Source organism: Heterodontus francisci, chromosome 26 (genome assembly GCF_036365525.1).
Source record: "Heterodontus francisci isolate sHetFra1 chromosome 26, sHetFra1.hap1, whole genome shotgun sequence".
NCBI lineage: Eukaryota > Metazoa > Chordata > Chondrichthyes > Heterodontiformes > Heterodontidae > Heterodontus > Heterodontus francisci.
This window is the reverse complement of record NC_090396.1, coordinates 32850946-32864932: the sequence shown is the minus strand read 5'-3', so window position 1 is coordinate 32864932 and position 13987 is coordinate 32850946. Positions and strand designations below refer to the sequence as shown.

At 42.7% G+C, this 13987-nt stretch overlaps 1 protein-coding gene across 1 annotated transcript in view; it reads right to left on the bottom strand.

Annotated features, from left to right (window-relative positions):
• Positions 1-1310: 1310 nt before the first annotated feature.
• Positions 1311-13987, bottom strand: part of foxk2b (forkhead box K2b) — a 116876-nt gene continuing 104199 nt past the window's right edge. Inside the window, exons 8-9 of the mRNA XM_068057986.1 lie at positions 13261-13470; positions 1311-2640 (exon numbers count right to left, since the gene is read on the bottom strand). Of these exons, the coding sequence (XP_067914087.1) occupies positions 2444-2640; positions 13261-13470 (407 nt within the window). The 3' untranslated portion in view covers positions 1311-2443. The remainder of the gene's footprint in view (positions 2641-13260; positions 13471-13987) is intronic.

The window sequence follows — 13987 nt, the reverse complement described above, 5'->3', positions numbered from 1 at the left end:
TGGCGTCACATTTGACCGAGACAAGTTTCCGACCACTTATCTGTGCCATCACTCAGACTGCCTATTTCCACTTCTCCGGGTACTGCCTGTGTGGAGTTTGCAAGTTCTCCCTGTGTCTGCGTGGGTTTTCTCCGGGTGCTCCGGTTTCCTCCCACAAGCCAAAAGACTTGCAGGTTGATAGGTAAATTGGCCATTGTGGATTGTCACTAGTATAGGTAGGTGGTAGGGAAATATAGGGACAGGTGGGGATGTTTGGTGGGAGTGTGGGATTAGTATAAATGGGTGGTTGATGTTCGGCACAGACTTGGTGGGCCGAAGGGCCTGTTTCAGTGCTGTATCTCTAATCTAATCTAATATTGCCATTTCAGCTCATCTGCTGCTAAAACCCTCATTCATGCCTTTGTTAACTCTAGACTTGACTATTCTAATGCAGGCTTCCCACATTCTACCCTCTGTAAATTTGAGGTCATCCAAAACTCTGCAGCCTGTGTCCTTACTTGCACCAAGACCAGTTCGTCCATCACCCCTGTACTCGCTGACCACACAAGCAACACCTCAATTTTAAAATTCTCATCCTGTTGTTCAAATTCTGCTATTCCCTCGCCCTAACTCTATAATCTCCTCCAGCCCCACAATCCTGAGATACCTGCATTCATCTAATTCTGGCCTCTTGAGCACTGATTTTAAACACTCTGCCATTTCAACTTCGGCTGCCTGGGCTCTAAGCTCTGGAATTCCCTCCATAAACCTTTCTGCCTCTCTCCTCCTTTAGGCACTCCCTAAAACCTTCCTCTGAACAAGCTTTTGGCCATCTGCCCTAATATCACTATGTAGCTCAGTGTCAAATTTTGCTATATAATGCTATTGTGAAGCAATCTGGCTTATTCTATTATGCTAAAGGCATTCTATAAGTTGTTGTTGATGTGTACACCACTGATGGAGAATGCAATAGAAAATTATCATGCTACTTTATTGACGGCACCTAGTAACGGCAAACAAAAAAGGTTTTTTTGGTCACCTAAGTGGCCATGAACCAGAAAGGTTATCAACCTGGGACATCACAGATGAGCCTCATCCTATTATCACTGGTTAGGCAGAGTCCACTGGATAGTGATTATGAGTGAGTAAACTAATTCAGCAGACCCAGGATTGAACATGGGACCTTCCTGGTCTGTGCAGCTCAGCTACCCTGTGGATAAAACTCATTAAGCTGTTGGATGAGGAAGAAAATGGATTTTGCAGATGTGTACATGCCATCTATTTTGTGCACATTCATATTTTGAATATTTGTAACCCTGACTACATGGACATTGTATTTAAACAAAATTTTTATTCTGCAGTTTGATTTTTAGCAACAGTTACTAGGTCCCAATAACCCAGAACAGATATGCACTTTTTTCCCTCCTCCTCTTAAATAAACAGTTTGCAGCAATGTGTTTTTCTTCCTTTCTTTTGAAGTATAGCCTGCAAAACCAAGCCAGGAATAGCCAACGTCAACACAAAGTAACAAATAAGCAAAGAAAGCAAATAAGCAGTAGTTAAGTGCAGCAACTGTCAAATTAATAGCTGTTCATTTAGGTCAGGTAACGGCTCAGTTACATTGGCTTCTTGCCCAAAACATGCAAACCCGAAGCATTTGATCACTACACAATAATAAAAATTGATTAAATTCATCAGGAATCTGTTAAAATATGAAAATCTGCAGGTGTAAAGTAGATTTATCTGGATTTAAACAGACTGAAGTAAACTTTTAACCACTCCATTGGTTATTTAAAAAAACATAACTACATTCATTTTCACTGAACATAAAATTAAATTTACGTACGAAAACAGCTGTGATTCCAAAGGTTCTGAAATATAAAATGGAGTGATCTGAAATGATAGTGACCCCATTTTCATCTACAGAAATGAAATACACCCAAAAATATCCTAATTCCACATATGAACAAAATACTGCATGTTTACTAACAACTGCATTAGGTAGGTCATTAAAGGCTAGCTGCCAGATGTAGGAAATGGGTCCACACCTTTGTTTCCTTTACCTAATATACAATCTTTTGTAATTGGTGTACAGTAAGCACTTGCCATGCTGCCGTCACACTGGTCTGCTCAAGTTTGTAAGTATCTGATGGAGAACGTCAGATGTGTGGCTAGCTGTGGCCCTCCCCATCTCTCCCTTTCCCAGTGAGCACTGAGGTAGTTGAGCAGGAGGAACAGCCTCTTATGAGGGGCGTCATGTTTTTAAATTTGTTCAGTTTCTTTAATTTATTCCTGTGTTTTAAGGCTTCCTGTTTCTCAGTGCTACGGTTTACAGTCGCTCATACAGGTCCCCTAAACCCATAACGAGTCAAGACATTCTGAAGTTCTAGGTGTTAAGTTAGACTTGTCCATTTGGCACCTTGCATTTGATAAAAATTCACCGTCGTTTCCCATTCCCCAGTCTTTAATTTTGGCTGTTGTGCACACTCGCAGCCACAGCTGGGCCTTCCACTTTGACAGCAACAAGTATGCTTTCGCCATCTTCCGTTTTGATACGTTTAATCTCTGGCTGCTCTCCTTGGTCTCCATTTTGGCGTTTTGTGGGAAGGGATGCTGATGCGGAGGCATGGGTCGCCAACATGTGTAATGGGCTTGCAGCAGCTGCAGGGAACAGAACAGAATTAATATTTATAGGCCTTTTTAAGGAATCAATTCCTATGAAGTTTGCCTTGCTAATTCCCCACAATTATTAAAAGGATCCTTTTAAATACTTGTACTGAAAAGCTGCAATTTAATTTGATGCCCATATTCAATTTGCTTCAATTTTTGGATACTTAATATCAGAAAAATGAAATGGAAACAAATTTTAAAAAGCCTGAAATGATCACGTTCAGGTTCTAATGAAGGGTTACACTGGAATTATTGATTGATTGTTTCTCTTTCAGATGCCGACCTGCTGCTGTGTATGTTCATCATTTTTGGTTTTCATTTCAAAAAAGTTTATACTGTGCAAATCCTTTTATGCTGATAGGAGAGAGGAGGCACAGCCATCTGGATATCCTAAAATTCATGACAGAGTCACGGTCACTGTGTTTATAAAGCAAAGTTACAAACAAAATATTATAATCACCAACATAAATTGTTAACCTAACATTTCAGCGAAGTGTCCAAAAGGTTTTTACCATCAGGTGTTAAAACAGGATTTGTTACTTCTGCTCTCTTTACCCTGCAACAACTTGCCTAATGTAATGAGATTGTAACATAAAATGCCTGTAGTCAATGCACAACAGATATGATTTGGGAGTACATCATCTACCTAACAGGTCGCCTAACCAAAACCAGCAGGAGAATCACTAAAGTAAATGCTTGAAACTGCTTTGAGCACTAATGATCTGTCCCATGACTCACTCACTCTCATTCTGCCTAAAAGGCCCTCCTGTGCATGGTCATTCTTTTCCTAGAAAAGAAAGACATGTGCTCTAAAATACATGAAGCAAGTGACGATTTTCAAATGATAATGAAGTATATAACTTTCAGGTTTAAAGAGTCAGAGGTCAGCTGAGCACGTTTGTGGAGAATGCTTCCCACTAAATGAATGAATGAAGCCATGCGTAATTGAAAATTAATCTATTTTTCTGCTTCATTTGAATAATTCACATTTGTCTCTCATCCTTTGGGCCTCAATTGTAATTTCAGTGAGAGAGAGAGCAGCGAAAATAGAAGACAGATTTAATCCATAATGTTTTCCAATATGATTCATACACTCTCAACATTGCTTACCAATTTCATAAGAAATACCCTCTACCCCAAAAAAGAAAGCAGACTGGATTTTGGGGTTTAAGGATATAACATTTAACAGGGTTGCCAAGTTTTGGAAGTAAGCCAACTTCATTTTTTTGAACTCGTGGAATCTCTGACAATAACAGCAGAACTGATAAAATTCTGCAATCACTCTGATAACTGCAGTCACCAAGTCATGACTGCTTCAGATGCAAGACTTCATGAAATCTCTTCAACTGAACCAAGTAGTAACTCTTGCACCTTGCTCTGCAAGTTTCCTTCTTCGATCTTCACTCAGATACAAACTAAAGCCCTGCATTCCATGTCGATAGCAAATGCAGTGGTGATGAGCCTCTGCATCAAATGGTTGCATTCTAGTTAAATAAACTTGAAGTATCAACTTCGGAGCAGTTAATCTCAATGCAGCAAATTTTCAGCTGACCATGAAGCTGTTATATTGTTGTAAAACAACAACTGGTTCACCAATCTCTAGGGAAGGAAACCTGCTGTCCTTACTTGGTCTAGCCTATATATGACTCTGAACTTACAGCAATGTGGCTGACTCTTCATTGCCCTCTAAAATGGCCTAGCAAAACACTTAGTTGCATCAAACTGCGGTCAAAAGGTATGAGAATAAAACTCGACAGACCACCCGGCATTGGACTTAGACAAGCCAATGGCACGCACAACCCAGTTAACCCTGCAAACTCCTAACATATGGGACTAGCACCAAACTTGGAGGAGCTGCCCCACAGACTAATCAAGCAACAGCTTGAAATTAGTATTATTCTGTGAGTATGACGAACAGCCAACGTCACAGAGTCCTCCATACCACTAGACCCATCAGATGCAGCAGCGCTGTGGTTTTTGCAAATGGAAAGTGCTTTCCACTGGCGTTCCACAGGGATCAGTGTTGGGTCCTTTGCTGTTTGTGGTATATATTCATGATTTGGACTTAAATGTGGGAGGCATGATTGGAAAATTTGCTGATGACACAAAAGTTGGCCATGTAGTTAGTTGATAGTGAAGAGGATAGCTGTAGACTCCAGAATGATATCAATGCTTTCACTGAGTGGGCGGAAAAGTGGCAAATGGAATTCAATCCAGAGAAGTGTGAAGTATTGCATTTGGAGAAAGTGAAGGAATATACAATAAACGGGAGGATATTACGAGGGGAAGAAGTAGTAAGACATCTTGGAGTGCATGTCCACAGATCCCTGAAGGTGGCAGGATAGGTAGACAGAATGAAGAAGGCATATGGAATGCTCTCCTTTATTGGCCAAGGTATAGAATACAAAAGCAGGGATGTAATGCTGGAACTGTACAAAACGCTGGTTAGGCCACAGCTGGAGTATTGTGTACAGTTCTGGTCACCACATTACAGGAAGGACATAACTGCTCTGGAGAGAGTACAGTGGAGATTTACAAGAATGTTGCCAGGGCTTGAAAGTTGCAGCTATGAAGAAAGATTGGATCGGCTAGGGTTGTTTTCCTTAGAACCGAGGAGGCTGAGGGGTGACTTAACTGAGGTGCACAAAATTATGAGGGGCCTAGATAGACAGGAAGGACCAGTTTTCCCCAGCGGAGAGTTCAATTACCAGGGGGCACAGATTTAAGGTGATTGGTAGAAGAATTAGAGGGGACATGAGGAAAAACTTTTTCACCCAGAGGGTGGTGGATGTCTGAAATTCACTGCCAGGAACAGTGGTGGAGGCAGAAACCCTCAACTCATTTAAAAGGTACCTGGACATGCATCTGAAGTGCTGTAACCTACGTACTGGGTGCTGTAAGGTGGGATTAGATTGGGCAGCTAGTTTTTTCGGCCGGAGCAGACACGATGGGCTGAATGTCTTCCTTCTGTGCTGCAATTTTTCTATGGTTCTATATACATGGGAAAGAGTGGCCGTGGGAGTCCTGAACATTGACCCCATAAAGTCTCATGGCATTAGGTCAAATATAGGTAAGGAAACTCCTGTTCATTACCAACTATTGAATTCAGTACTCATCCATGTTGAACACCACTTGGAAGCAGCACTGAAGGCAGTAAGGGTACAGAATGTAGTCTGGGTGTGTGACTTCAACATCCATCAATAGTGGCTCAGTAACATTACTAATGACCAAGCTGGCAGAGCACTGAAGGACACAGCTGCCAGACTGGGCTTGCAGCAGGTGGTGAGAGAACCAACTCGAGGGAAAAACCTACTTGACCTCATCCTCACCAACCTACTTGTGCAGATGCATCTGCCCATGGCAGTATTGGCTGGAATGACCAGTGCACAGTCCTTGTGAAGATAAAATCACTCTCCTGCATGTTGTATGGCACTGTGTTGCATGGGATTAATTCAGTACAGTTTTAAGCCGCTAAATCTGGTCATCTATGAGGCATTGCAGGCAATAAGAATTGTATTCCACCATAATCTGCATCTCATGGCTGAACAATTCCCTCACTCAACCATGATCAAGAACGATGATCAAGCTTGGTTCAAGGAGCGCTGTAAAAGCACATGCCAGGAGAAGAATCAGAATTACTTGAAAATGAGGTGCCAAGCTGGAATTTACAACACAGGACTACATGCATGCTAAACAGTGGAAGCATCATGCTAAAGACAGAAATACGTAATCCCATAACCAACAGATCATATCAAAGCTCTACAGTCCTCCCACATCCATTCGCGAATGGTGGAGCACAATTAAACAAGGGGAGGAGTGGGTTCCAAGAACATTCCCATCCTCAACGACGGCAACACACGAGTGCAAGAGACAGAGCCAATGTGCTACAGCTATCTGCAGCCTGAAGTGCCGAGTGAATGATCGATCTCGGCCTCATCCCGAGGTCCCCACCATCACAGATGGCAGTCTTCTTCTATACTACTACCACCATGTCTTGCTTTTATATGGCATCTTGAACATAGTAAAACATCCCAAGGCGCATCACAGGAGCATTAGCAAACAAGATCTGACACCAAGCCACACAAGGCGATATTAGGGCAGACGACCAAAAGATTGGTCAAAGAAGCAGGTTTTAAGGAGAGCCTTAAGAGGAAGTAGGAGAGGTTTAGGGAGGAAATTCCTGAGCTCAGGGCCTTGGCAACTGAAGACATGCCCGTGAATGGTGGTGCGATTAAAACTCGGGATGAGAGAGACAATAACTGGAAGAGAGAAGGTAACTCAGAAGATTGTAAGGCTGAAGGAGATTAACGAGATGGGGAGGGGCGAGGCCATGGACAGATTTGAAAACCAGGGGAGATTTTTAAAACTGAGGTGCTGCTTAATCGGGAGCCAATGTAGGTCAGCAAGCAGAACAGTACTGGGTGTACGGAACTTGGCGCGATTTAGGATGGGCAGCTGAGTTTTGGATGACCTCAAGTTTCCGGAGGGTAAAAAAATGGGAGTCCAGCCAACAGTGCATTAGAATAGTCAAGTTGACAGGTAGCGAAGGCATGGATGAGGGTTTCAGCAGATGAGCTGAACCAGGGGTGAAGTCAGGCGACATTACAGAGGTGGAAATAGGTAGTCTTAATGATGGTGTGGATATGTGGTCAGAAGCTCATCTCATGGTCAAATATGACACCAAGGATGCAAGAGTCTGGTTCAGCCTTGGAGGAGGATGGAGGAAGTGGTTAGGGAATGGAATTTGTGGCGAGGACTGTAGACAATGGCTTCAGTCTTCCCAATATTTAGCATGATGAAATTTCTGCTTATCCAGTACTGGATGCGAGACAAGCAGTCTCAATTTAGCAATAGTGAAGGGGTCGGGAGAGGTGATGGTGATAGAGTTAGGTGTTGCCTGTGCACGTGCAGAAACTGACACTGTGCTTTTGGATTATGTGCCAAGAGGCAGCATGTAAATGAGAAATAGGAGGGGGTGAAGGATAGATCCTTGGAGACACGAGAGAAGAGAAGCCATTGCAGGTGATTCTATTCTAGTCACTCCAATTCTCTTCACTCCACCTGATATCAAGAAATGGATGAGCACACTTGATGCAGCATAGGTTACGGGCCCTGACAACAGCCGAGCATTAGTACTGAGGACGTGCTCCAGAAGTAGCCGCGCCTCTAGCCAAGTTATTCCAGTACAGCTACAACACTGGCAGCTACCCAACAAAGTGGAAAATTGCTCAGCTATGTCCTGTCCACAAAAAGTAGGACGAATCCAATTCAGCAAATTAGCACCCCATCAGCTTACTCTCAATCACCTGCAAAGCAATGAAGGAGCTGTCGACAGTGCTACCAAGTGGTAATACTTACTTACTCGCTCAGTTTGGATTGTGTCAGGGCCACTCGTCTCCAGACCTCATTTCATCCTTAGCCCAAACATGAAAAAAAATCTGATTTCCAGAGGTGACAGGACAGTGACTGCCCTTTACATCAATACTCTCCACTTATCTGGGTAAATGCCTCTCCAAAAACATTCAGGATGCACCCAGGACAAAGCAGCCACTTCATCAGCACCCCATCTACCACCATAAACATTCACACCCATCATCAACTTGGCTGTGTGGATACCATTTACAAGATGCACTGCAACAACATACCACGACTTCTTCGACAGCGCCTCTTAAACCCATGACCTCTACCACCTAGAAGGACAAGGGCAGCAGACGCACTGGTACATTACAAGCTCCAAGTTTCCCTCCAAGCCACACCATCCTGACTTGGAAATATATCACCATTCCTTCATTGCTGCTGGGTCAAAATCCTGGAATTCCCTACCTAAGACCACCATGGGAGTATCTTCACTGCACAGACTGGAGCAGTTCAAGGCGGTGGCTCGTCACCACCTTCTCAAGGGCAACTAGGGATGGACAACAAATGCTGGCCTTGCCAGCAACGCCCAGATCCTGCGAATCAATAAAAAAATCCCCCTAATACCTTGAAGATTTTTACTTTGAAGCTGCATCAGGGTGGGAGCTGTTCCAACACCCTACAAATTGGTATCTCGAACCCGAACCAAATTAGATCCTCTGTTTCTCTGACCCAGACCTTGATCCATCCTCACAAACTGACTTCTCCACTCAAAAGATTGTGATCATGCTCCAACATTATAATCAGGAATGCAAGGTTATCAGTTCTGTTTGAGGCAAGCAAACAGACGTTTTCCTGAAAAATATACTTGAACACATTTCACTGATATATGGAACTACAAGTGTGGTCAAACATGTCAAGGGGGAAAAAGGTCAGACAGAATTAGCCCTTTTCAAAAAAAAAAAAAGTAGTATAAGTGCAATGCCATAAATTATGCCACTTTTACCATTTCTCCCAATTGGCACCCTAGTTTACTCACATATTGCATGAAAGTTGTCAATGAAAAAATGGCCGTTTAAGAATTATATAAGCAGCATAGATGCCAACAAATTTGCTGGCAAATTGTGCCCATTTAAAATGGTGATACTTCAGCTCGCCCACTGATGATTGCAGTGTTCCTATCTCAATTGTCCCACCAGAAGGCAGCACAAAGCAAAAACCTTCCCCAAAGATTAAAAATCATACATCTTGTGCAGCTCTGGTTTTTAGTTATGCAAGAGCATTTTACTTCAGCAGCTGCGAAGCACTTTGGGAAATGCTGGCATGAGCAAGGCACTTTATAAATGCAAATTCTTTCTTTTCCCCCCTTCATTAGCAAGAACCTAAATAATTGTAATTTTACTTGAGGAAAGTCAAAGAGTGGGAGCAAAATCTCAAAAGAAATACTTTTTGGAAGTTCTTTGACGCTGTTAGACAAAAGTAAAGCTGGAAGGATGAGAAAAACCTACAAGCTTCCCTGCTCATCATCCAAAAAAAGTAGTCAAAATAGGATAAATCAAGATGAGAGGGGCAATAGCACATCCAGTGCCAACTGGCACCTCATGCACATAGGTAAATGGATCATAATATCATTAGTAGAAAACGCTGTCATTATCCAATCTTAGTTGGCATCCTTTGAACAATAGATGGTGGTGGTAAATGATATCTTTATTTGTTGTATTGTGCAGACATACAGTCAGAGTTATACAGCACAGAAACAGGCCCTTTGGCCCATCGTGTCCATGCCGGTCATCAAGCACCTAACTATTCTAATCCCATTTTCCAGCACTTGGCCTGTAGCTTTGTATGCTATGGCGTTTCAAGTGGTCATCTAAATACTTCTTAAATGTTGTGAGGGTTCCTGCCTCTAACACCTCTTCAGACATGTCACTGCATTCTGCCACAAGTTCTAAGTCAAATGAATCATTTTTACCATCTAGCCTTTCATGAATTCACAAAGTGAGGCACTTTAAAAAAAAAAAAGCTCCACAAATATTTTGATAAAGTGTGCACAATGATGCCACTTTATGTTTATGTTTTTGTGTGACAGTACATTTCTCCCTACAGTTAACCCAAGGTGAAATGGTTAAACCAAACCTCTTCAGTCTGATAAATGCATGGCTTTTGCCCAGTAAATTTGTTCACCAGGTAACTTTACTTTCTGTTATGCTACATTAAACTGAGATTTTATGTGCATCGCGTGAATTCTATATAAATTCTCTAATTATGATAAAAGTTAATTAAGAGATACTTTTTTCCCCAAACAAAAGACATGAGATTGAATACTGCCGTGCTGCTCATCTGACAAATCATTCAGATCTGTCTCATCATCTGTCAAAGTTATATAGCAGACAATGCAGACATACTGTACATGTTAAGCCAGTATTCACTAGATAAAGTTCTAAAATTCAAATAATTTTGAATTTTAGAACTTTATCCAGTGAATACTGGCTTAACATGTACAGTATGTCTGCATTGTCTGCTATATAACTTTGACAGATGATGAGACAGATCTGAATGATTTGTCAGATGAGCAGCACGAGCCTGCTGTGCCATTCATTATGATCATGGCTGATCATCCAAACTCAGTAACCCATAGAAACTGAGTTTTCGATTTCCAAGGGAAATATTTTCAAAATGGGTTTCAAAATTGGCTCAGTGACAGCATTCACTTCTGAATCAGAAGCTCCATTCTAGAAACTTTTGCATATACCTAGGATGACATTTTAGTGCTGCACTGAGGGAGTACTGCACCACTAGGTGGTGCCAGCTTTCAGAGGAGACATTAAATCGAGGCCCCATCTTCCCTCTCGGGTGGATGTAAAAGGTCCTATAGCAATATTTGAGAAGGGATTTCATCCTATGTCCATTTCTCTCTCAAACAGCACCACTAGCAAAAGATTATCTGGCAAATTATCTCATTCTGTTTATGGGGCCATGCTGCATATAATTACATGGTTTTACATTACAACTGCGACAGTGCTTCAAAAAAGGCACCAAAGGGAACAGATAGGGTAGATAGAAACTAGTTCCACTGCTTGAGAACTCTAGGATTAGGGGGGCATAGTCCAAAAATTAGAGCCAGACCCTTCAGGAGTGAAATTAGGAAACACTCCTACATACAAAGGGTGGTAGAAGCTTGGAACTCTTTTCCACAAACAGCAATTGATTGTGGATCAATTGTATATTTCAAATCAGAGATTGATAGATTTTTAGATTGATAGATTATCCAAACATATTAAGGGATATGGGGCAATGGCAGGTATATGGAATCAGGTCGCAGATCAGCCATGATCTCATTGAACGGCAGAACAGGCTCAAGGGGGTAAATGGCCTACTCCAGGTCCAATGTTCTTTCGATATTAGTTCACCGGCTAAGTATTTTGGGACATCCTGAGGTGTGAAATGCACATTTTAAAATCAAGCTCCTTTTCCCCTCAAAATGTAAAATATATACTTAAAAGAGAACATTCTATGGATTTTTATAGCTACATATTACAATCCAGAATAGAAACAGTTATTAGGTACATAGTAGCCTGGGAATAACCAAAACATGATCACAGCCTCAAAGATTAGCTCATTTAAGTCAATGGGCAAGTCAGTATTTATTGGTACATAGTTATTACATAGGTCATCTTCAACTCAGTTAAGGCAAAAAAAAATCTGATAAAAAAACGATCAAGTTAACACAACCCAAAGCTTTTTTTTAAAATGTTCAAGCAGAATATTTTGATCATGTTATGATATACTCAATTTGCCCAAGATGACTGCTTCTAAAAGCAGTTCAATGCACGACAGCACATTACTTATCCAATTTGTTTAAAATGTAAAAGTGAATGGGTTGATTCGCTCCGAAGATGCTTTAGTATCTAGTATGACACTGACTCATGGGACTGGATTTTATGGGCCCTCCTGAATTGAGGTGGGAGGCAGGCAGCCCATAGAATTGCACTGGGTGGGGCAGAGGGTCTATTGCTGCCCCCTCACCAAGCAATCCTGCCAAGGCAGAGATAGGCTGACGACTGCCTTCCTGTCCAGAGGCCAGTTGAGGCCGTTAAGTGGCCTATTAACAGCCAATTAAGGGCCTTATCCCACAGCTACAGGGATCCAACCAGTGGCGGGGGGTGCCTCCACTAGGCGTGGAGAGTGCCTTGCAAAATGAGGCACCCTCCCTGTGGGCTTGGATTGGAGTCCCTTCTCCATGGGCAATCTGTGGCCCACGGACGGCCCCAGCCGGGAAACAATGTATCTTCCAGGATCCCCCCTCCCCCTGGGCTTTGTGACCACCCCGACAACCCGCTCGCCAGGGATTTGCGGGCTGGTCCCGGCGACCCTGCCTCACTTACCTGAGGTATGGGGTTCCAGCACTGGGCCTGGGTGCAAAAGGCCTCCGCAGTACCAGCAGTGGCCACCACTCCCAGTGGTACTGCTAATACTGCTCAGCTGCCAGCCCTGTGATTGGTTGGCAGCTCTTGGAGGCGGGATCCCTGTCTTTACTGGAAACTTAACCTTCAAAACACTGGAAGATCGCTCTGTGGGGGGGGGGGGGGGGCACGAAAAGGCCGAGGCAAAGTTCCCCCCACCGTTTCAGCCTGACGCCGGCAGCCCTGCCTCATCCACAAAATCCAGCCAATGGTCCAACTTTTGATCCCTATTAAGTATTGAATTAATCAATGTCAGTTGATGAGGTGTTGCAATACAATTGGCTTCAGCACCCGTGAGGTGAGGAAAAGTCTGTTAAGGTTTCCCATCTACCAATCCCTGGGTCATGTAGATACTGGGGGAGGATAAAACTGGACTGAGCTTGATGCTACCCTATGGTCAACAAATCTGTTGACAAACACAGCCGAGGCTCCCACATGAAGGGAGTTCACTTGAACAATGCTTTGGGATGCTGTATGTATCCATGGAATCACAGTCCAACATACAGCTTCAAGACAGGCGGAAAAAAATATTGGGGATGGTTTCAATCACATCCAGTATTGAAGTAACGGATCAGATGCTTCTTTGTTTAAATAACTCTAGCGAAATTTTAAATACAACGTGACAATTTAAATTTCTCTTCCCTACCCTCAACTGAGGAGATTTGGCTTGGGGGAGGTGGCAGAAAGACAAAAATCGTAAAACTTCTATTACAGGTAGGTATTTACATTCAATATTTAAAGAAATGTGGTGTGCAGTTAAACCTACAAAGAAAGCACAAAAATATAGTATTACCAGTGTTAGCTTGTCCTTGTGTTGCTGAGGAAATGGGCACCACATGCGTTCCATTCTGTGCAACTGGTTTAAGGGGTAACTGATGCTGGCCCAGAGGAGCCTGTTGTAGTATAGTAACTGTCTGAATGGGTGTACCCTGTGAAGTTTGAATGAAGCGACTAGCAGTGCCTATTGAAGCTGGCGCAATTGCAGGAATGGGCTCCACTTTGACTGCAAAACAGAAAAGAAAAAGTGTCACAAACTAAACTATCATTTAATTGAAACGTTGTTACTTTTAACCCATTCCCGATATATGAGGAACCAACTTTTTTTGCACTAAATTTACCAAAAAGCAAGATGTTTTGCATTATCTACACAAAACCTCATTGCGTGTTGCTATGCAGGCCCCCATCTGCCAAGAATGAGGCACATTAATTTCACTACAGGGACATTAAATTTCAAATTGTTGCTGGGAAGAACAGAAGGCCTATTACAAGGGATTGCAGACCCCTGGCTGGAAGGACATTTTTGTATTTTAACAGACACTGCTTGGAGCAAAGGAGCTATCCCCTGACCCACCCAATACACAAAGCCAGAAGTGGTTATGCCAGTCACGTGACTACCCTGCTGGCCAACGTGGGGAGTTTTAAATTGTAGAGACATTGTTTGAACTGGCAGAAAACGCTTGGCTCCTGGATTGAAAAGAACCTCTCCTGTCTGCTCCCATCTCTTTCTCACTGAACTCCAA